This window comes from Acanthaster planci, linkage group LG06, assembly GCF_054643075.1.
Source record: "Acanthaster planci isolate LZ-2023a linkage group LG06, COTS_SCS, whole genome shotgun sequence".
Lineage (NCBI taxonomy): Eukaryota > Metazoa > Echinodermata > Asteroidea > Valvatida > Acanthasteridae > Acanthaster > Acanthaster planci.
In genome coordinates, this window is record NC_141782.1 from 8,972,791 (window position 1) to 8,997,783 (window position 24,993).

At 41.4% G+C, this 24,993-nt stretch overlaps 2 protein-coding genes and 2 long non-coding RNA genes across 5 annotated transcripts; 3 read left to right on the top strand and 1 right to left on the bottom strand.

The window, feature by feature from the left end:
- The first annotated feature begins 1,808 nt into the window (after positions 1-1,808).
- Positions 1,809-5,145, top strand: LOC110975667 (uncharacterized). Its single transcript, XM_022228338.2, has 2 exons — positions 1,809-1,987; positions 3,600-5,145. Exons 1-2 carry the CDS (start codon positions 1,861-1,863, stop codon positions 3,917-3,919), a joined length of 447 nt encoding a protein of 148 aa, XP_022084030.1. The 5' UTR covers positions 1,809-1,860; the 3' UTR covers positions 3,920-5,145.
- Positions 4,472-6,938, bottom strand: LOC147798794 (uncharacterized). The gene is made up of 2 exons (XR_015425765.1): positions 6,799-6,938; positions 4,472-6,193 (listed from the first exon to the last, which is right to left on the bottom strand). It is a non-coding gene; the product is annotated as an uncharacterized LOC147798794 (long non-coding RNA).
- LOC110975668 (uncharacterized) lies at positions 6,206-9,055 on the top strand. The gene is made up of 2 exons (XM_087138549.1): positions 6,206-6,510; positions 6,857-9,055. Exons 1-2 carry the CDS (start codon positions 6,432-6,434, stop codon positions 7,090-7,092), a joined length of 315 nt encoding a protein of 104 aa, XP_086994675.1. The 5' UTR covers positions 6,206-6,431; the 3' UTR covers positions 7,093-9,055.
- An 8,872-nt stretch (positions 9,056-17,927) lies between these two features.
- LOC147798795 (uncharacterized) lies at positions 17,928-20,787 on the top strand. Of its 2 annotated transcripts, XR_015425753.1 has the most exons (3): positions 17,953-18,269; positions 18,478-19,422; positions 19,864-20,787. It is a non-coding gene; the product is annotated as an uncharacterized LOC147798795 (long non-coding RNA). The 2 variants fall into 2 exon arrangements; XR_015425752.1 differs by having other exon boundaries at positions 17,928-19,422.
- The last annotated feature ends 4,206 nt before the right edge of the window (positions 20,788-24,993 follow it).

Sequence of the window (24,993 nt, forward strand, 5' to 3'; positions counted from 1 at the left end):
GCAGTTGCCTTCAGCCACTGTCTAGGGATTTGACCTACAAAAAACAAAACAAAACAAAACAAACAGTGAGTCAGAAGAGTGGAAAATAACATTTTGGGAGACCTTGTACACTCTTTTTGTTAGAGTGAATATTCAATAATTGTGGAAACGGTACTCAATATTTGAATGGTTTATATCTCGTTGTGGAATGAAATCCTACTCCGCAGGGAGTTGAGACGGATTCGGAATGTTCAGATGATGTGAACCCGATTGGCAGGGATAACAATAATATCACCTCATCTTAAACAACAGTGTGCTCTGTGCAGCTTTTGAATGTTGTTATTATTTTGGTTTCAAAGTTTATGTTGACCCATCCACCTTCATCTACTCCCCCGCAGTGCCTCGGATCTACGCCTTCGAATTGACTTGACTTTCCTACCGGTACCTGTTTTAAAGGCTGTAAAATAACCAGAAAATTCTCGTGTCTATGTAATGTTCTTATCTACAGGTATTTGATTAGCCTATTTAATTGTTCATTAATTTTAAAGGTTAACTTTAGTGATAATAAACCTGATTGTCAGAACATTAATTTAATCTGGACTGAGTGCCTGTCATTTCCAAAAATCAAATGAAATCAAAGGAAGTCAATTCTAGTGATATCTATCCGCAGCTGCCACTCGTGGCATCCACAAGAACCGACACATACACATGCAGCGTGTCTGTGTGAACTCCCAATATAATCGCACGGGGATGCCCAATTTGTTTGCCAGTCTCGAAATTAACTCCTCATAAACACGATAGCCTTGTGGAGCGACTTTACTACAGTTGGACCACGGTAAATGGTCTGTGGTTGGACGTAAGAATTTTATTCGCTGAAGCCCAACAGGCAGTGCTCATTATAAAACTGAGATATAGAACATGTTGGTCCCGGCATAGGCATTTTCGAACTTTGTCGTATTTTCATTTAGTTACAAAAGCCATGATTAATTATTGGACTTGATCAAATTGTTATGCACTTACATATTTTTATTCGCGGACGAAAAAGTATTTGCAGGTGGGACATGTCCTCTACCCCTGAATTTACGCCTGCGTTATTTTGTAGGTGTTACCGTACCATTTCCGTTCATATGTTTGATCACCAGCCATATATCTTTGCCGAATATGAGGAATTAATACAGTGCAAAAATTACGATTTAGGATATCCCCTCTATTCTGATGACCAACTCTGACATCTTGTGTTCCTGTCAGTTTTCGGAGTGGATATCTTTGTAGGCCAACCAGCGTGATGGGCAGAGACACCATAGGGCGATGGGCTGGGTCGTGATGAATTAGTTTCTAAATCTAACCTTTCTCAGACGTAACCGTCCAAACAGATGATATGTTATTTTAGTCTCCATGGCATAATCCCCCAAATCTCGCAATGCTGAAGAGGCTCCATAACTGAAGTACAGAGTACGTGTGTATTTCCTTCCTCCATGGTCTAATATAGTGATATCGCCGTGACTGTTTGGCTCACCGACTTTTAAAGATGTTCATTGCCATAAAACACCATTAAAAATTTCTGTACAAAAGTTGAAAATATCTTAGTTAAGTGGGACAGCAGCAGGGTGTCGTCATGGCCACTTAATTAATTGAAGTTGCGAAGTCTTAACAATGAAATTTCGATAAACAAAGTCATGTATTAGAAATTCAGTTGCCAAGAGACCTTAAGAAGTTGAGTACGGCGTACTCTGCATGGTGTCAGTACCTTTGACCTTGGTGGCGTGCGAGTGTTCCTAGTAGAGATCAATGGTGTTAACCACGTTCATTGCAGCACCAGTTCGCAGCCTGTATGCAATGCGCTAGTGAGCACCACAGATACCGCACACGCCCTGCCGGATCATGTTGGCTTTCTGGGAAACACAGAGCCATTTGGTAAAGAGCATCATGGCGGGTCACAAACTTGCTCACCGTTTTCTGGTCGTGTGCTTTGTCTTGCTGGTGCTGAGCAACGGGGCCGTCGCTGATCGTAAGTTAATGAATTTTCAAACCTGTTAAGCATGTTAAGGGCTACGGTGTTTGCCTTTCCCTCATTTGGTAATGAAATGACACATTTTGTAGATATATAGGACTTGAAGATGGAGAGACTGAAGAGAGGGCTTGCGGTAACACCTAAGCCCTCTGAACGGAATGTGCATTGAACTTGAGGCTGTGGCTACCGAAATGCACTTATAATCCCGCCGTATGCGGGGAATTAATGTGCATGTACAGTCTTCAACGTTCAAGACCGGACCAGGAGAATGGAAGCTGATAACGGTGCGAGGCAGAAGCGAGATGTATTTGAATAATTTTGATTTACATGAATTCAAATGCCATGCCGGCAATTGCGCGCGAATATAAAGCAAAATCATGACCGACTTCGCCCACAGAGGGCCAAATCGCAAAAACCCATTTTTCCACAAGAAAATGAATTTTCCTCATATTAAGACCCTTGCGTCAAAAAATGGTGATTTTACTTTTCCACTTAGGCCTATTCCAGTTTAAAACAAAAGAAAACAAAGTTACTGTTTTTGGACAAGAAATTTCTTATCGTGACAATTCTTTTGTCTGGATCTGCACCAGCATAGTCGTTGTGTCGTCGTATGAATCGGACCATTTTATAATTTTCCACTCCCCCCCCCAAAAAAAAGAGTCAAGAATCAGAAAAAGAAACTCTGTGATTAGATTTTGGAGTCAATTTTAACGTAACAAAAGAAGAGCATTGTTATTTTTATTGGGAGGACAAAAAGAACCCTAGCTGAGAGGGTAGGCCAATCATGCGATGTCAACAACACCAGGAACCCTGCATGGAATCGGATGGTAATTTAAAAACCTCTATCACCTTTACTCGTGTTGACTCATCAAAGAGGGAGCTGTGTACCTGTAAGCCGGCTAAATACCGTTTAGTTGAATTTATCACCGACGGCTAAATAATACCCACTGTCTGTAATTATAATTACTTGCGTGCGCACTCTCAGTGGGGGTTTTCCCGAATGAATTTAGGGTCGGACCAAGATAACTTGTCCATTGGATTTCTGGAAACTCGCCAATTCCGAAGATATGCACTCATTGCTTCGCTCCAGTAGCCTTAGGAAAACCACTAGGCCTATAATGGAAGCCATGGTCCTTCTTCTGTTGATTTTAATACATCATTCTTGAATATTCAAGAACATGGAAAATTCCAGTGAATTTTTCGCTCGGCCCAGCCAAGTGAAATTTCCCGACAAGGAAATTGGTGCCCACACGCACACTGCGTAATGCCATACATGCAGACACAGCGGTGGTCGTGTATAGTGGAATTGCAGCTCTTCTCGCTGGTTGCGCATTCCTGTATCGCAGTATAATCAGGTCGATGATTGACATGCGTATGGGTTGGGAGCCAATACGTTTTGGGGGGAGAATTTCAAACCAGTTGACAGTTTCGTCATCTGGTAAAAACAACCGATGCGGCGAGCTTGGGGAGGAATAAAGTATATATAAGAATGAAATTTGACAACTTTGTCCCAATCGGTTACTTTGTTTCTGTAGAGGCGCACTGATTAACACCATGTCTGTGGGGACGAGGTTGGCAATTTTATGCATGCACATTTTTTGTTTTGCAGTTGAAGACTACTTTTACAACGCCATCGATGAATTTGAAAAGCCCTATTATGACCACGCAGTGAAATTAACCACAGGCGTCATAATTGGCATTGGCGTCGGCGGCTTTGCATTTGTCGTGCTTGTCATCGTCCTGTGTGCCTGCTGCTGCTACCACTGCTGTTGCAAGAGTCGTCCGCCGGCCACCAACACCGTCGTTGTCACAGGTACCCAGCCCCAGCAACAGCCGGTTATGATCATGCAGCAGCCAGTGGCCTATGACCACTCCTCTGTACCACCCTACCCAGGACAGCAGGCATCTTATAACTACGCCAAGATGTAGACTCCCGCCACACCGAAGTACCGAGAAGCCCAAACCTCGGAGTTGTACACTTCTGAACAATCAAACCACTTTCAGATGAAGGAAAACGAAAACACTGTCAGTTTGCCAGATCAAAATGTAGTATGATTTAGGAAACCTTGCACAGTTTTAAGAAAAGCAGGGTAAATGCCATACACGTGCATGGTAGCGCAACTCCCATTTACGATTAATTAACAGGCTGTCAGGAATCAGATATAAATCATTAGACACCATTACTCAGATCACTGGTAATCAGAAAGCTTCAAAAACCGTCATCGTGAGCCTTATTTTTGTACATGTAATCATTTTGGAAATTCATGTATGGACAAAGTTTTTAGGCTTGCTGATCCATTAATTGTCATGTCATAGAATAACGGATTATACATCCACGAAACATGTCTTTTTGGACTGATTGAGGAAGCAGAAAACGAAGGTAAGGCTGTGTCCGAATTACTTGGCTGTGGCCTGAAATTGCGCAATAGTCTGTGGTAGTGGCCGAAGCAAGTTCCCATAGAGCCATGTGTAATTTCAAGCAATAGCCAAGTAATTCGGACACGGCCCAATACTCCTTTACCGTGATTAGCAGCGTTCTCGTTTGATTTATGGCGCCCTCTGTCATTTATACCCAGCTTTTTTTATAAGTTCAAAACGAGTAAGGGTCACAAGGTGACCAAGAATGTCAGAAGATAAAATTTTTCGGCAACTTGGCTTCTGAACAGCTTTTGAAAGATCATAATTATTTGTGTATTATCACAATATAAACTGCATTTTCACAAATATGAAAAAATATCCATGAGTAAAATTGGTGCTTGTTAGAAATACGACCCTTGGGTGCAGTACAATCTTATAAAACCAAGGTCCATTTTGTGACACGTAATACCGACATCGTGACGAAAAACATTATTTTCCCCCTTAAATGCATGTCTATAAGTGCTGTGAAAAGAATTAGAGTGTATTTAAGGACCAAGGTATTTCACACTCTTTGTTTACTTTAATGGAAAATTCGTGTTGTAACTTCTGCATGAAAGATTACTGTAGCTAAATGCAAAAATCATTTCGTTCAGTAGTTCTAGTTTCATCGTGTCAGGCTTTATGTTACGGACTTGCATAATGTCACGAGTAAGCGTCATCTGTGATGTTCCATTTTGAGGCATGAAACAATTTGTTCTTTTAAATAAACAGTTCAAGTTTTGCTCATCTTCTACAAATATCTCGTTCAAAAATAACTTGTGGATTAGATGTGCTTCACAGCATTCGAATTCTGAGATGCAGATTTGAAATTAGTTGTCATTCGTTACTCCTGTCTTTAATAGCGAAAAGACCATGAAATGTCTTTTCGGTGATCAATGAAATGTAGGGCATTAGGGCATTGTTCAGAAACCGATGAGAAGGCCCTTATCAAATACTCAAAGAGAAAGCCCCCTCTGGAAAGTCTTCCAGAAAATGGTTTGAGTGAAAAAAGTTCACCTTAATGAATTGAATAACTAAAATGGTTTAATGCAAACGCGGAAAAACACGTTCCCACATGCACAGAGTGTATGTTGACAACGAATGCGTTGTCGAATACCCACGTAATAGTTAACATTGAAGTCTCTTGGAAGAGGGATCGCGCTTAATCGTTTCCACAGAAAATAATTCAATAGAAAGATTAAGTATTAGGGACCACGTCGTAGCTTTTTAAAAACTTGGATTAACCCAGTCAAACGCGCCAGCTGATCATATACGAGGCCAACCCCGACTTCAAACCCACAATTTTGACAATCGTCATTAAGCTGTGGATATTGTGTGACTGCGTCAGAATTTGGCTAGTTGCCGAGGGGGAAAACACCTTTTTGACCTCACTTCCCCTGTTTAGCATTGTTTTTTGGTTTAGATAACAATACGTTGGAGTGATGTGTGCAGCTGCCAATGAATGGTAATTTTCTCAAACTGAGGACAAAGCAAAACTGTAGGCCAATGCTTTAAAGACAACCCAGGGCTTAATGTCGCAAAATACAAGTATCCCTTCATATAATAAATAGCGCTACTTCGTATTTACGCGTCAATGACCAATTAAAGCTTTGTGAAATAGAGAATTCCAACAAAGGCCATCGGATAGAGCATGGTTGGTTGAAGCTGCTTACATTGTTTACCCCGTTGGCAAGGAAAACAGCTTTTGTCCGGTGGCTCCTGGATCCACCCCGGTGACGTCTTCTGCTTGATGTTGCTTGCCCGACGATTGTTCGCATCGATTGAAAAGACAGTCGTGTTTCTGATCTGTTTATAACGGGTAGAATGAAAGCAAGTGGACGGGTTATCAGTCTGATGTAATCTCCACGCATTCATACCTTTTGGGTCAATGACAATCGTTGCCAACGCAATGCCAGCCCGCATCTACAATAACATGACTCTATGCGCGTAGACTTTCTCATTCCTAGCCAAGACAGAAGGAAGTTATCAGTCGACGTTCGTTTTCTCCTCCCCAATCCAATCAATCAAATCAACAAGTTTAACCATGGCAAGTTTTACTCAGCTCCAGCCGGTTGTTTTGTGTATGCTCCTACTGCTAATCAACTTAGTTAAAGCCCAGTCTCGTAAGTTTTTTTCTGTTTTGTTTCTTCCAGCGGAACTGCAAATATTTTCTCATTGAGAGAAGGTGTAAATTTGTTTCCATTGCGTTTTGTTTTCGTCGTGAATTATTGAATTGATTGAAAAAAGTGGAACAAATTTGACTGTTCATGATTTATAATAGTGCACTTTATAGCTGTATTTGGTAAACAAATACATTCTAATCTCATCACCATATCTTGAATGTATCTTTTTAATATTTTGGGAAAGAAAGCAACATCCAACGCAATTACTGAACAAACAAACGAACATACCTTCCTCGGACACATGGGCCCATACTGAATTTACCCTCTTGTTTGTTTTTGGATGTAGTCGGAGCCGCCGTTGGTCTGGGTGTCGGGATCATCGTCGCCATTGTCATCGGTGCCATTGTCGGTTTGGTCGTCGTTATCGTTCTGTGTGGCTGCTGCTGCTACCATTGCTGCTGCAAAAAGCCCCAAGTGACGCACAACACCGTGGTGGTCAGCCAGGTACCGCAGCAGCCAGGCACCGCCGGGCAGCAGCAGACGCCTGCTCAGCCACCCTCCTACGACCAGCAGGTAGCGTAGCTCCTCACCTGGTCGAAATCTGCACTAAGGACTATTCAGAGGGACAGAGATCTACCTGTCTTGAGGTCTTCCTCAATTTGATATATGCTGTTTACTGTAATCAATTCAGTAAAGAGAGGGGTTAACCAAGTACAAGATGCAAAAGTTTCATGTACCAGTGTACATGTATTGGTTTTTTTTTTCGACTTTTCCAGACAGATTTGCACAGTCAGTCAACATTTTGAAAATACATGTATAGCATGAACTACCAAAATAACTTGCTCTGTAAACTGGTTGGCTTGATTCTGATGTGTCAAAGAGAAGGAAGAAATTTTGTTTTCAGTGGAAAGAAGTCTTTCCCTTGGGCTTTTTTAAAATTGAAATAGCTTATGAATAGTGGCGGAACTAACTACCGGGAAAGGGAAAGTGCTCCCGGAAGTCCGTGCCCCCCGGATTCACCCTCATTTTAAAACTTTGAAAATCAACGAAGCCATTTAATTTGTTTTGAGAGTTAATGTGTGACCATTGGTGCTCCCTTGGAAATTCTACCCTAGCTTCTGTGTAAATACCAGCGGAGCATTTTTTTAGGGGATGGTGTAATATTATACTTGCTTGAGTTTTTTGTCTCGTCGTCTGAAAGCTCTTGATAATGCCGGACGCTGCTCCTTAAGACTTGGATAAAATACAGTAAAGTCTCCAAGTAATGTGCCAATATTTTATGTGTTGTCACTTGCCATTACCTTTCTTCCGTATTAAATTTTGCTCAACTACAAGCAAGACCTGGTTATGGTCCCACCAAAAAGTTCGATGATTACGCAATTTGTGGGGGTAAATTTGAATTTGTACAATATGTGTTTTATAATGTCACTCATCAATCAGATTACTAGGAGGGCATAAGTTATCTGTATTTTGTACTTGGTTATAATTTAATAGTTTTATCATACGAGGGACTTTTTTACTAGCACATAGTTGACAAATTGGTGTCGGCAAGATTGTTGCTTTAAGAAGAGAGAAGGGCCAGCTCTCTGTCATACTGGGGTCATCAACATATCTGTTCTCTTATTAATTTTATTGAGTTCTTGTATTCTTCTCAAAATGTCTGGTACTGGTGACTGGGACACGATTGTCAGGGGAAGGGAGGGCAATACCCGTACTTCCCCTAGGTATGGGCTGGAAATCTCTCCTCGATCATGGGGGGGGGACATCAATTTACACTTTTTTGAGCATAACTCGTGTTTATGATCTTATTCCATTTATAAAATCTCAAACGGGAAAATCCTCGATCCATCAATTCCTTTAATATTTTGTTTTGCTTGAAACATGGAGGGGACATTCGACATTGTCTCCCCCATACCAAATTCATGGGGGAGGGGCGTGTCCCCCTGTCCCCCCAGGGTTTCCGCCCATGCCCCTAGGTTACACTTACACTTTACTTCGTTGAACAACACGTGTACATTTTGGACTTAAAGATGGAGAGCGCATATTGTATAATCAATAGTGAATTGTAATCCACTTGGCATTAGAGCTCTCAACTGGTGTATTAATACAGAATCTAGATTGTGAATTTCGGTACTCCTATTGTACAGAAACCCAAGTCCACTAATTGTCAAATGCATGGAGCACGTGCAACACATGTAAAAGGAGTACAGAATTCATGGAATCCGGATGACATATTACACCAATGATTGAAGCTACTGATTTATTGTATATCTTTTTAGATTTGGTGAGGTATGAACCAAAATGTTTATACATTGCAGTTTCCGTGTAAAACCCTGCAGATAATTGCAAGCATTTGTGTTTGATTTTTATTTGTGATTTTATGTTCAAACGTAACTTTGGATCTGTATTTTTATATCGATACATTAGGAATGCCGTTTTGACTTAAGTTAAAACAGACACGTTAATGTGCACATTTCTTTTCGAAATGGACTGCTTTGTACATAATAAAGGTCGTTTCCTATGAGCTGTAAAAACGTGCAAGTGAGATCAGTCTTCTTCGTTAGTATTTTTAATAGACTCATTTGTAGCATTATTCTGAATCTCAAGTTGTTCTGCAGTAGTTTCGTACTCATGAAATGTGTCACCAGGCCTTGAACGACGATCTTTGAAACCGCATAGCGAATACTTTTTTCATGCATTGTGATGCAAGATATTATGCATATTCATCATGGTGATCGAAGAAATTTGTCGTGTTGTTCTGTACACACGTAAATATAATAAAAGGTCTCGTTAGAAACAGGCTCACAGAGCTACGGCTATCTCTTATCATCCTCATCTGCCCATGTGCAACCCTCAAAGACCTAGACCTGTACACGTACTCGAGATTTCAATTTGGATGCTGCCTTCAGTTGGAGTTATGTGGGCTGATTCGCTTTTGAGTTTCGTCATGACTTCCATTGACTAGTGGCATGCATGAGTAATTTAGGTGTGAGAGTGCGAACCACGATGACTTCTACGAAACGACCCTGCAAGCACATGCATGAGCATGCGCGAATACATTCTCCAATTCAACGATCATTAGAGCCTTCCTTTATCAGTTGGACAGGCGTTTTTCTGAAATCGACGATTTCCAGTCGATACCTCCTTTGTGAGAGTAATCGCGCCATGGCGACTGCTGGACAAATCCTCTGGTTTCTGATGGTACTGATCAACTTGGCTAACGCGAATAGTAAGAGAGTTCATCCGACATTAATTTTAACTTAATGTTAAGTCAAAATTTGTGCATTATGTGCATTACAGTTCAACAATGGCGTATACATCGTACATGTATAGAGCTTTACTAGGGAGTGGTATACATAGGCCTACACCGTACACGGGAGGACGCTCACAAACTATAGTTCTTAACTATTGTAAAGCTTGATGTTAGAATACGTCTTTTGTTCTGCTGGAATCTGAAATGGGCATTTTTTGAGTTGATATCACTTTCGTATCACTTTTCCATATTTGTTGGGCCTTGTGTCACAAAACACTTTTATATACTTCAAACCGGGCGTGGATAAAGCAACATTCATACGCAACCCAAAATAATAAGCCTTTCGCGAATCAAATTTAAATAACATCTGATACATTGAGTTGTTTAAGTCCACGTTAACATAACCATTTGAATTCTCCATGCTAAAGACACTGTTGCTATCCGGTTCGTAACTGTTACGTCACTTTTGCACACTAATTGTGCGCGAATCGTGGCGCGTCCGCCTTTGTGACGAAGTCACGAACTGGATACCTTTTGCAAAGTTACATAACAGACACCTTGCACCAATATACTGTTATCAATGGATAAGACGGTCAAAAAGGAATTAGTCCCCAAGCTTGCCCCGGATCACGAAGTATAGCAACAGCGTCTTTAGTCTGGGGAATTCAAAATGTTATGTTTGTGTGCAATTAAATAACTTAGTGCACCAAATTATACTCAACAATAACTCACAACGGGCTTATTTAAGCAACTGGGTGATAAATTCATTGAATCATACAGCAACATGTACTAAAGTCGCCCAAAAGCTGCTTTGACGCGTAATAATCTCCCTCCCAACGTAGATTTTGAGACTGCAGTTCAACTGGGCGTTGGAATCATTGTTGCCATTGTCATTGGTTCAATTGTCGCTGTCGTACTTGTCATCGTCCTGTGTGTGTGCTGCTGCTACCACTGCTGTTGCAAGACACGCCCACCGGCCCAGCAAACCGTGGTGGTGACGCACGCACAACAGCCTGGCATGGCTATGCAACAACCGACGCAGTACTGAATGAGGGAAGGACAGGAACCAGTCACCGGGAACCAGTCAACCATGACTCTTGAAAGGGTATCAGCAATGGCTGCATTGCTATTTCACTTCGAATAGTCACGGCTACCGACTCTGTAGAGCATAAAATCACGTGTTTGATACATGTATAGCGCACTTTTCACATACTGTTTGGTTTGAACTTTGAGTTAAATTTGATACAGAGCTGTAGATATGTAAAGCTTCCATTTATAATTTGTTTTGTCAATTTTTTTTTCGAAGATTCCTCCCTTGAGATGTTACCGGCAATGTAAAATGTAGGTAACTAAAGATGGGGGTATGCATGTACCGTATATGAAATGTCTATGCATTTAAATAAAACCTGACTGAAATTTGAAATAGTGGGACCACTAACTGCTGAAATTTATCAGTGTAAGAAATCATACTTCATAAAGGAATAATATGGAAAATCAGTAATACCCTTGTTTAGAAATGATGGGCCAGATTCTACACTTGACTCTATTCCCTGTATTATGCAGCAGTGTGTTTTACTTTATAATAATGTCAAATAAAAACGATGCCAAACAATGAATACTTACAAGGTAGCTGCAATGCATTTAAAAATACAAACCTGCAAAATTCTCCTTTACATCTCAGTGAACCTCATTTTCAATTTTTGTTTCACTAGTTTAAAGAGTATTTTTGCTGCCTTTTTGATTTGTATGCTAATGAGCATTTTTTCATGTTTATGAGCAAAATAGTGATGTCATCCCAGGAAGAGTGATCTCAATATTGCGTTGGTTTGTACACAAAAACCACTGCTGATTTTTTTTTTTTTTTTAGAATTTGCTGGCTTCCATTTTTATTCTTGGGTGATTTATTGTTGTTTAAGTACATAGCAATAAGCTAGCATGAAGCCCTTTCTCCGAAATATTTTCATTGAGTTAAGTTTGGGTTCAAAATTTGAACAGAAAAACCTATGCACTGAAACATGTCTTCCCTAGATGATATCAAAGCAACAGCGCCCTCAGTTGTCCAGGAAAGAATGGGCAAGTTTTAATATTTTATAATTTTTCCCGTGCATTTAACAGAAAAGGTGTGTCAAGTATCTTTTATATTTTGGAGAAGAGTATGAAATAGTAGAAAAATTCGTTCAAAGAAAAATTCATTGCTGCTACATAACGCTAAAAGTTGTACCCCCTTTTATCCTCTTATTCCCAGAGCTACTAGTGGAAATGTATTCGCGCTTATTTCATACTGTGAACCTTGGGAACTTCGGTCTTTTCTACTTTGTGTTTTTCAAATGATTTGCCTTGCAAAACTGTAGAACTTCATTAAATAAACCAACTTGCTAAGTTACCTTTGAGATCAGAGAATTCAGAGCGTCTTTTAAAATTGCAGACTTCAATGATATAGCATTCACATGAATTATGCATAGGCATGCACTTAAACAATAGTGACCATTAATATGCACCCATAGTCTTTGCGATAGGCCTGAATTTCTTTGTTTCCTTTCATCCAGAATTTGCTGGTGCTATCTTGCAGCCCTTTCTGATTGTGATCATCGTCGTCATCTGTATTTGCTCCCTTTTGTGTCTTGTTTGCATCATCATATGCGCCTGCGTCTGGTACCATGGATGTTATAAGAAACGACGAGGACATCCGCAAAGAGAAGTGGCTACTGGCATACCCTCACAGCCGCTCGATGGGCCTACCATGGCACTGCAGCAGATTGGTGAACGCGCGTCAGCTTACAATTTACAGACCGATGGGCAACTGGTACCCGTAGGCAGCAAGTGCGAGCAACTGATTAACGAAAAGGTGGTCAGACTTCCACTGAAATTCACAGCAACAAGGGACTAATGTAATCAGCAGAGCAGCATCTGTGACATGAGACTTAGTGACTGTCATCATAGAGGAAAGTGCGCTACATCATAGGGTGATCGAACAACTTTCACGACATTCAAAGGCCCCGAAAAAGTAGATGACTAGAACCCAAAGGTAGCAATCGGCATTGTGAAGTCAGCAATCGGGCAAAATAATGACTCACTGCGTCCAAAAATGCGCAGAAAAACAATCCTGAAAAGATCTGGCTAAGAACTTCATATATGCGACACACTATGAACGTCATTGCAATTCATAGGCTAATGCTCATGTCCCCACCTTGTTTACAAGCTAAATTCGAGTTTCAGCACCAATGATTTTGCACAATGAGCATCTATTACTTTCCTGCCGTGAATACAGAGACACGAATCGGCCGTAACTGACATTCTGATGGAGTAAATGAATACCTAAAAATACTGCAATAGAAAAGCTGATTCCGATTTACTTGTAATGTGTGCACCTATTCAACTACGAAAGCGAATTGCTGCAAATGTAAAGCATGAAAGTTAAGTCGTGTAACCCCAAAAGAATTGGTTTTCAAGTTATGTCCCCTGGTAAATGTGTCCCCTTACCGGGTCGCTGAAATGTGTTCGAGGGGACACTCACCTAGGTAGATCGCTGGGCTTTTCACTGGGGCCATCTCGAGGGGGGGGGATTCCGCCCCCTAGATCTCGGCTCTTATAGGCCCAATCATTGTGATACTACACGTACAACTATATGTGAAGTTCCAAATTAATCTGGCATTGACGTTAAATTCGTTTGAAGTTCACGGCATCACGCGTGTCGCCGAGCGTGTATTGAGCTCATCAGAGGAAAAAAAAATCACTTTAAACGATAATGTCTCGGCAAAAATGCGCGTTGCGGCGTTAACGTTGCGGCGTGTCCGATTTTTACAAAATGTTACTAGAAACTCCTTGAAACTTTACACGTGTGCACTGCAACGACATTGGAAAAATGGTGAGGGGAGGGCGGATTCTCCCGGCTGTTTTTATATTTAAGTAAATTACTGGGCCATTTCAAGGAGTTCATCACATTTACGTCACATTGTCCTCAATCATGAGAGCGGTTCCTAAGCCCGGAGTTGTTTCAACTTAAAGATTTACGAATTCCACATATAGGCCGATGTTAAACGAAATAACTCTTTCAAACGAGACAGTAATCTTTTAAACCAGATCGCCAAGTTGTTTAAAAAACAAAGCTGGCAGCAATACACTTCCGGACTCAACAGCTCAACACGTTATTGTGGTTAGTCATTTCGTCTCAGTGTTTTTTCACCCCTGAATGTCATCACAGAGCCTTGCAAAATCGGACTCAGGTGTTCAGTATGCGGTTTACAGCATTTGCAGAGAGCATTTGTTTTGTTCAGAAATCAGCAATAAATTGAATCCGTCAGGGAACGTTCCACTTTTTGAAAATCGGTTTTATGTGATGAACAAGTAATTATAAACATACATAGCAACTGTCTTTGCGAACAGATTTTGAGAATGGTCTGGTACACTGCCTCTTTCATGGATTTGTATATGATTCTGCATTTTGATGAATAGGCTCAGATCAATTTCAGGTCTGTCGGTTGATATTTAAACGGTTTGACATTAAAGGCTATGATTTCCTTGAATACAATGGTGGCAAATAATCTTGTTGATATGTGACCTTATGGTCAAATTTTCGGTTTGCAACGCGCACGCACATTCAAAGCATGAATTCCCTGCGAAGGTCATGATGAACGCAGTTCAAAGTACTCGTACGTATACGTGACTTCGCTCCGTACATGTATTTTATATCAATTCTATGCTGGCAACGCGGAGTCACTTCCTTCCTTCCTTCCTTGAAGGCTAAGTAAACCGAAGCATATAGGTACATGGAAATAAGAGTTTTAAGAGGTTGCTTTTCTCCTCCATGGTACTGCACTGCAATGTCATAGTACATTATTAAGACTCTATTTGCATGATTGGTTGGTTCTGTGTAGGCTTACCAATGTACGCTAAGCCTACTTAACTTCAAGTTGCCCTTGACCGAGTCGTCTGTGGATTACCTTGCTGTTATGTCTTTGAAGCCAATGAGAGGGCCGCTCTGTGACACAGTCTGCCCGTGTTTCAACGTCGTATCCAGCTTTTAGTGCTGGGGGGGCAAAAATTCAAAAGGAATTGCAGTTTCGGGATCGATTAACATGATGTTGGGGGAGAAAGAAATGTAAGAAGCCACATGTTCCCCCTCCCCTCTGCAAACGCCACTGCTTTGTTGATATAGTCTGACTAGCGTTCTTCCTTCTGGGAAGATGGCTTCCCATGGTTTGTGTTTTTTGTTTCGTTAGTTTTTTGTTTTGCTGTGTTTTTGAGAACAAACAGTAAGAACCGGATGACTAAATGGGAGGTCCCTGTATAAAAATACAATATCGTGCATCAGAAATAAAGCTCTTTCCCCACACACAAATTAAAATAGGGCCTATGTGTAGAAGTCTGGTTTAAAAACATATAGAATTCGCCATCCGAGGTTGCAGTATCGGGTTTTATTTGTTGCTGTTTACTTCACTTCTTCAGCGCCTTCAGGTCTCTGCAAACTCGATGAGTTTCGGTGCGATAATGACAAGTGTATCCCGCCACAAACTCGTCAGTAACGGTTACGACAACTGTGGAGACAACATGATGAAAAGAAATCCAGTTAGCATATTTCCTTGAAAAATCTATCATGTATCTGGTTGATGTGTCATGTGCTCGTGTTCATAAAGTTTGACACATTTACAGTCAACTTGCATAACTCGAAATCGGTAACCAGTCGTAGTTACACAAGGGGTGATTAAATTTGTGAGATGATAAAAATAGAATCCAATACATCGATAGATCGAAAACTACCTCATCGATCGTCAGAAAGGAGTAACTGATCATTGGCTCATTCCCCCCTGCCAAACCAATGACCAACTTACAGACTTACAAAGTAACGATAGACAACGATAACAACTTCGACAGTGCCAGCGACAGTGACAGAAATAACAACACTGAGAGTAGCGATGACACCAAAAGGACAGAAATCCCCCTCCCTCCCCCAACGACTCGTTTAGTTCTTTTCTCTCATATAACCCACTCACACAGGCAAACGACCTTTGAGTAGTAGTGAAATGGTAGCTGTCATTCTAGGAGCCATGGTGGGAGTTTTCCTCATCACCATGTGCTGTGCGTGTATGGTTTGCTAGGACGGGTGTAAGCATTGCGGCGAGGGAAGAGAAGACGACTTCGGTGTTAACTACTCGGTGGGCGGAGATTATTCGGTTGGTAGGAATCTTTAAGGGGGCGGGGATTGCGGTGATGACTCGCCGTGTGATTTCAGCGGTGACTCAGTCTTTTGGGCAAATTTTGGATTTATTTGTCAAAAAATAAGTCACAGACGGGGATTACCATCGAGATATATAGGAACTCACTTAATTCAAATGAGAAGTTTTTCATGCCAAAGAGTTCCGATACATTTGTGGTGACACGGGTAGTACACTATACTTACCATCTGCAAACTTGCCAAAATATGTAGAGGCTTACATAGCCCTTGATATGTTTTTAAACGTAAATAGGAAGGTTTGGGAATAAACATTTATCGATTTTAACTCTCTCTTGATTTATTACTGGTACAAATTTGCCATTTATTAGGGGAACAAATATGTGCTTTGTCGGTCTTAAACGTGTGTTTAATGCTGGCTCAGGAGAATGGACGCTATTAATGCCCGTTGAACTGCACGTGTACATTTTGGACTTAAAGATGGAGAGCGCATATTATATAATCAATAGTGAATTGTATTCCACTTGTCATTAGAGCTCTCAACTGGTGTATTAATACAGAATCTAGATTGTGAATTTCGGTACTCCTATTGTACAGAAACCCAAGTCCACTAATTGTCAAATGCATGGAGCATGTGCAACACTTGTAAAAGGAATACAGAATTCATGGAATCCGGATGACATATTTCACCAATGATTAAAGATACTGATTTATTTTACATCTGTTTAGATTTGGTGAGGTATGAACCAAAATGTTTTTACATTGTAGTTTCCGTGTAAAACCCTGCAGATAATCGCAGGCATTTGTGTTTGATTTTTATTTGTGATTTTATGTTTAATCGTAACTTTGGATCTGTATTTTTATATCGATACATTAGGAATGCCGTTTTGACTTAAGTTAAAACAGACATGTTAATGTGCTCATTTGTTTTCAAAGTGGACTGCTTTGTACATAATAAAGGTCGTTTCCTATGAGCTGTAAAAACGTGCAAGTGAGATCAGTCTTCGTCGTTAGTATTTTTAATAGGCTCATTTGTAGCATTATTCTGAATCTCAAGTTGTCATGCAGTAGTTTCGTACTCATGAAATGTGTCACCGGGCCTTGAACGACGATCTTTGAAACCGCATAGCGAATACTTTTTTCAGGCATTGTGATGCAAGATATCATGCGTATTCATAATGGTGATCGAAGGAATTTGTCGTGTTGTTCTTTACACGTACACACGTAAATATAATAATAGGTCTCGTTAGAAACAGGCTTACAGAGTACCGCTATCTCTTATCATCATCTGCCCATGTGCAACCCTCAAAGACCTAGACCTGTACGTGTACTCGAGACTTCAATTTGGATGCTGCCTTTAGCTCGAGTTCTGCGGTCTGATTCGTTTTTGAGTTTCGTCATGACTTCCATTGACTAGTGGCATGCAAGAGTAATTTAGGCGTGAGAGTGCCAAACACGATGACTTCTACGAAACGACCCTGCAAGCACATGCATGAGCATGCGCGAATACATTCTCCAATTCAACGATCATCAGGGCCTACCTTTATCAGTTGGACAGGCGTTTTCCTGAAATCGACGATTTCCAGTAGATACCTCATACTTTTGTGAGAGTAATCGCGCCATGGCGACCGCTGGACAAATCCTCTGTTTTCTGATGGTACTGATCAACTTGGCTAACGCGAATGGTAAGAGAGTTCATCCGACATTAATTCAAACTTAATGTTAAGTCGAAATATGTGCATTATGTGCATTACAGTTCAACAATGGCGTATACATCGTACATGTATAGAGCCTTACTAGGGAGTGGTATACATAGGCCTACACCGTACAGGGGCTCACAAACTATAGTTCTTAACTACTGTGAAGTTTGATGTTAGAATACGTCTTTTGTTCTGCTGGAATCTGAAATGGGCATTTTTTGAGTTGATATCACTTTCGCATCACTTTTCCATATTTGTTGGGCCTTGTGTCACAAAACACTTTTATATACTTCAAGCCGGGCGTGGATAAAGCAACATTCATACGCAACCCAAAATAATAAGCCTTTCGCGAATCAAATTTAAATAACATCTGATACATTGAGTTGTTTAAGTCCACGTTAACATAACCATTTGAATTCTCCATGCTAAAGACACTGTTGCTATCCGGTTCGTAACTGTTACGTCACTTTTGCACACTAATTGTGCGCGAATCGTGGCGCGTCCGCCTTTTTGACGAAGTCACGAACTGGATACCTTTTGCTAAGTTACATAACAGACACCTTGCACCAATACACTGTTATCAATGGATAAGACGGTCAAAAAGGAATTAGTCCACAAGCTTGCCCCGGATCACGAAGTATAGCAACAGCGTCTTTAGTCTGGGGAATTCAAAATGTTATGTTTGTGTGCAATTAGATAACTTAGTGCACCAAATTATACTCAACAATAACTCACAACGGGCTTATTTAAGCAACTGGGTGATAAATTCATTGAATCATACAGCAACATGTACTAAAGTGGCCCCAAAGCTGCTTTGACGCGTAATAATCTCCCTCCTAACGTAGATATTGTGAATGCACTTCGACGGCGACTGGGCGTTGGAGCCACTGTCGCCATTGGCATTGGTTCAACTGTCTCTGGCGTACTTGTCACCGTCCTGTTTGTGCGCTGCTTCTACCGCTGCTGTTGCAGGGCATTCCCAATGGCCTAGCAAACCGTCCGTAGTGGTGATGCACGCACCAGTGCAACAGCCTGGCATGGCTATGCAACAACCGACGCAGTACTGAATGAGGGAAGGACAGGAACCAGTCACCGGGAACCAGTCAACCATGACTCTTGAAAGGGTATCAGCGATGGCCACTGAACGAGGGAAATATTCGTATTCTTAATCAGAGCCTTGAACTATAACTTAAATGAAACAAATGTGAATCACATCTTTTTTAGATTGATGTACATATCAAATAAGGTTATCAGAAACTTGTTTTATATGAAGTAAGCTTATGCGGAAGGGTATGCTAAATTATGCCAATATGGAGGAAATATATACTTATTGCGTCCTGGGGCATAGATGTATTTGAAAACAGCTACATGTCTAACATCGAGTGAAGCGCCAAATAACTCACTAGGGCTTTCTGCCGGATACTGCTCTATGGCACTACAGGGTCATGTACCAGTCCACTAGATTCCAAAAGGGTTAATTGTCTGCATTCATGGGTGGGTAAGTTCAAATGGAGTGTCCAAATTATTGCTCTCGAAGGTAAAAAATCCTGTGTGCTAAATCACATTTTAAAATGGAGGTCAGTGTAAACAGGCGTATGTCTATTGGGCGTATTGGCGACACCTTATAGATGGTCCAGCTAGATAAAAGCCTGCGTTTTTCCAGAATCAGTCTGTGGAAAAAGCCTGTAATATGTGAGCAACTGATGACCAAATGATTCTATCACAGAAGTGCGAAGTCGTCTGGTTTCTTCTGGTGCTGGTTGCTGACCGGGCGAAAGCTCTTAATGAAGGTATGCCGTGATAAGTTGAAAGATCGGTTCATTGATGACATCTGCATGTTCTGTAAAAGCTTGTGAAATACCCACTGGGCCCTAAAATACTGTACCGTCCAAGGAAAAAGTCGTACCCCCTTTTATCCTCTTATTCCCAGAGCTACTAGTGGAAATGTATTTGTGCTTATTTCATACTTTGAACCTTGGGAACTTCGGTCTTTTCTACTTTGTGTTTTTCAAATGATTTGCCTTGCAAAACTGTAGAACTTCATAAAATAAACCAACTTGCTAAGTTACCTTGGAGATCATAGAATTCAGAGCGTCTTTTAAAATTGCAGACTTCAATGATATAGCATTCACATGAATTATACATAAGCATGCACTTAAAAAATAGTGGCCATTGACATGCACCCATAGTCTCTGCGATAGGCCTGAATTTCTTTGTTTCCTTTCATCCAGAATTTGCTGGTGCTATCTTGCAGCCCTTTCTGATTGTGATCATCGTCGTCATCTGTATTTGCTCCCTTTTGTGTCTTGGTTGCATCATCATATGCGCCTGCGTCTGGTACCATGGATGCTATAAGAAACGACGAGGACATCCGCAAAGAGAAGTGGCTACTGGCATACCCTCACAGCCGCTCGATGGGCCTACCATGGCACTGCCATAGCAATAAATTGAATCCGTTAGGGAACGTTCCACTTTATGAAAATCGGTTTTATGTGATGAACAAGTAATTATGAACATACATAGCAACTGTCTTTGCAAACAGATTTTTAGAATGGTCTGGTACACTGCCTCTTTCATAGACTTATATATAATTCTGCATTTTGATGAATAGGCTCAGATCAATTTCAGGTCTGTCGGTGAACGTGATTATACCCAGCAAGAAATGAGACCGAGGGGTACCCCCCCCCAACATGTCAAATCCCTATACACATTCCAGACTATTGTTACTTAACACATCCCCAAAAGTGTCTGAAAGGAATTCCCCAGATTCCTGCGAGACAATGACCAACACAAAGCAGGGGAGGGTTCTCTCCGCCTTATACCTTGCTGCATATGCGGTTGATATTTAAACGGTTTGACATTAAAGGCTATGATTTCCTTGAATATAATGGTGAAAAATAATCTTGTTGATATAATCAACAAGTTAGGTATTCATGAATATGCAATAATTTTGTATGTTGCCTCAATCTGTACACTCGCCAAATTCCGTGTACACAATATTCAATATGTCAAGGGTACACACCCCGCAAATAAAGGTTTCAGGGAACTTTGCCTGCAAAGTGAAACAAGACAATGATAACTGCTTTGTAAATTTTTTTGTGAGAGACAAGTAAAGCATAAAAATAGAAAGTACTTATTCCGAGAGCAAACTTCAACATGTTGTGGTGTAGAGTGTGTTGGAGTGGTCTCTTCCATGTCAAATAATCACTTCCGTGCCTGCGATGTTACCAAATAAGGTGGACATTGTCATTACTACGGATTGTTACGTTGCACTCCGCCTTCAACAACTCGTGCATTATTTCTGAACAAATCTCAACCACGCTGTTGTAATAATTTTGGCTTGCTCACCTAAACGGTGTATAGACCTATGTTGTGAATGCACAGCTTCTACGTGTGTATAAAGTTCAGTCACTCCCTCTTGGGATATTTTCCTACAAGAAAAGTATGTGGCTGGTTTCTACTTCCTGTTCTGGAAGTATCTGACTTCTATGCATACATATCTGAAGCCAGACTAGTCTGTGGAGTACCTACAGAAGGGTTCCGTGGTTCAAGTTGCCAGATTTATGGTAGTGAGGCGACTCCTCAGTGAAGGGTGCACCCTTGCAAAAAGGCCCAAAATATGTCCGCCGAGCTCCTTAATAAAAGTTATACACTCAAAATATTCTATATGAGAAACTCCTGAGAGCCATGAAATTGAGTAATTGGAGAATTATGGCACTGAACCCCTGGCCCGGACCCTGGGCTTCAAATTCTGAGCAATTTGGATGCAGTCTGGTCCGAAAGTGACACTATTGGCCGTTTTGCAGAGGGATGGTTTTTAAAAATGGCTACTTTTTTGGGCAGGGACATTTTCTTCACTTTAGGGGTGGTCTGCTTATGGCGAAAATTTCTCAAATATTCATCGGTCAACCCCCCAAAAATTGAAAGGAAAATGAAAGGGGACATGTCGATCATCGTTTTTCTGTGCAGCCTGGACACCTATGAGAGTTTTAAAATAATTGTGAAGTGTGGGGATTTATCATTGCTGTCTACGGGAATTTATTTTTAGTGGTGTACCCTATACAGACATAAACTGAAGACTGAGCTAGGCACATCCACATTACTCAAAAACAGGAGCAGGAATATGCTGAGACTTGCTGGTTTTCTACAGAGAAGAATTCGACACACATCCTGCACCGTAATTTTGCGCGCTTTACCGGCCAGTCAGTTGTTGAGATGTTCGCCCACATGGGAAATTATTGTCGATGCATTCTCTCCTGCATACTTTACAACCCTATCTCTCTAGGCTGTATGTAAAATCATATTGAAATCGGAAGATTTTGGACTATTAGGATTAATTAAGAGCCCGACCGTGATCATGAGAAAATTCCCGCAGAGTAGCAACCTTGTCTGGGTTCTACTCTTGCCTCTGTGCTGGACGGAGGACATTGGTAAGTCAGACGTATGCTTCCAAACTGCATTCTGAGCAGTCTTGGTATTACAATGAATTATCGATCCAAAAATGTCATGTCTGAGGTGCTTGAAACATGGAAACCAGTCACTGAAGACCAGTGGCGTAGCTAAGATTTTACTGGTGGGGGCACAAAGGGGCACTAGCATCATGGGGGGGACCAGCTTTCAATGGTGTGTTATTTGGGGGCAAGTTTTTGTTAGCCTTGTTCAATGTCCACCCCTCCAGTTTTTTTTGGGGGGGGGCACCGAGAATTTGTGGGGGGCACGTGGCCCCAAGCCGCCCCCCACGTGGCTACGCCGCTGCTGAAGACAGGCACTTTCATGTGAGTGACTTATACACTGCATATGGGTGTTGCGTTTACATCGTGCTGTTTGGTGATGTAGTACGTCCAGCTATGGTAGTGGGATGGAGAAACAATCAAATCGGCGTAGTTATTTTCATGAAAATACCGATTATTATTAGCCACAACAACCTAAAGGACCTTTTTCATCGACTTACCAACTAGAGCCAGCCAACAACAGAACCATATGATTGCGATCACCCCACTATCGTTAGGGTAGCAGGCCAGTAAATAGGTCCAAAGTTGCCTGCGCGGACCGAATCACGTTTTGTATGCCGTCAAATTCTCTGCTATTAGAGCATTTCGTGGCATTAGAACTGAATGGTTTGTATAAAGGAAGATGGAATCTGCCAGAACTGCCAGCTTGTATTTTTGGAAAGTATTGGACCAAAGGGGGCCCTCCAAATCGCTGTATTTTGCAATGGACTGTACTATGGGCATCAAGTTTCGACATGGCGATGGGCCTGATGACAGTTCTGAGGTTTGATCATCTCTGAAGACAGACATCTTCAAAAGTCATCAGTTAAGAAAATGAAACTGCAAGATCATAAAAGACGAGGAAAAGAGCTTTAATTTGACGTGCGTCTTGTACAACCTGAGAACGTGTAAATACATTACCTGAACTTTTTGAAGTGGTGCTTTTTTCTCACTGTTGTGGGAGCTAATGACTGGTCTGTAACCTATTAGGACTGGTGCTATATCGTTGGGACGTTTATTAACCGTTGATTGGCATTGTAGCCTACGGGGTAACTCAGTTGAACTCCACAAGACCAAACCAACATGATCTTTACTTTTCCCGGTGAACGATGGCGTGACCGAGTTGCTCTCTATCAAAACTGATTTAAATTGTCTACATTATTTAGCGGGTTACTGCCTAACCAAGTTAGAACGAATTTTTGTCTTGCCCTACGAATCTCAACAGAGTACATGGCCGATCACTGCAACGGTACCATCTTTGCCTAGAGCAGTGGGGGCGTTCTGATTTCCATAATCCCGCTTCTACTACGAGAACGACCTAGGCTGCAACCTCACCATTACAGCTTAAGACGATCGTCAAGTCTTGCTTACTTTCTAACGATTGGACATCGAATGTGATGAACTCGACTGCAGTGGAGACTATCTGCAAATCTACGACATCAGGTCACATTCATTAACTGGGGAGATCAGCGGAAGCTCCATCGGAGACCCCAAACGTCAAACCCCACACATGTACCAATCACCAAGTTCAACCAGAAACATCAACCCAAATCCTCAAACCTTTCCAAAACCCTCTATTTACCTAGCATCTAAAATCTCACCCTTGGTCCAGTCCAGAGACTATTTTCCAACGTGCAAACCCACAATATCCGCAAACTGAACCCCCCCCCCACGAAAGCCTCCAAAGCACACTCCAATCTGTGGCATAGCTAGACTCTCAGTCCCGGAGGAAGGGGGTCTCATGGACGGCTCTTTCAAAATCCTTGTTACATGTACATAGGCTCATGTCCATACAAAAACTCCGTTACACACCACTCACCTTCAGTATACACAACAGCCCGTCAAATGCACATTCCATTAAAAATTACAAATTTTGAGCTTCCCATCTAGCAATAAACGGTTCCTGTGGATCGGCAGAATATTGTTGCGCCAACAATCAATGCATTGATCTCTTTCTTATCAATAATGGAAACAACAATTGCGGAGATGAAAGCGATGAAAACGCTGCTACGTTGCCGAATTAACCACTTTCATTGGTTGGTTAGTGGTTCACACAGTGTTAGAATCGCCATCGTCACCAGAAGTCTTGTTTTTTTCGACGTACTATGAATTAATTTCTAATGTTCACGAAAACAGAATAGGTGTAATTATAACGGAAGCCAGCAGATCAAGAAAATTTCAAAACCAACACACCGATGGCAAATTAACAGATAGTCAATACACTCATGGACAGGGAAATCGATTATGAGAAACAACCTGTGAATACCGCAGTAGATATGCTAATAAAGAAATCCTTAACATTTTAAATGTGTAAAAATTGATGTGTGTTCCAACTCCAGGAAAACGTGAAAGTAGCAGTGGTATACGGGAACTCATCCTCGGTGTCCTCGCATCAGCCGGTTTCACCATCGTGCCGTTGTGTGCGTGATCATCACAAAGAAATGCCAATTCCCCGCGGCAGGAGGAAGCGCCGGTGGTGATGACAATACGGGAAATGGGGATTACTATGACAGCTCACCTTGCGTTTACAACTAAACTAAGACTACTCACGCTGAGCGTATTTGACGTATGATCGTACGAAGGACTCGTTCGTGGCAAACATGATATCCGTACCGACTATGTACAGGTGTACGAACAACAGGTACGCGTACATGTACCTTCCCCCAGTTTGACAGCGAGCATGCCAACGACCCGTACATACAGATTTGCGGACACTCGGTGTAATTCATTCACCGTATCCCCAATTTAGACTTACACTTGTTCATCTTTGCGTTGGCTTAAAAAAAGGAGTTTGCTGGAGAAAGATCAAAATTGGTGATATCGAACTTTCATTTTTGTAGAATCTCCCTCCTAGCAACACAGTTACATGTA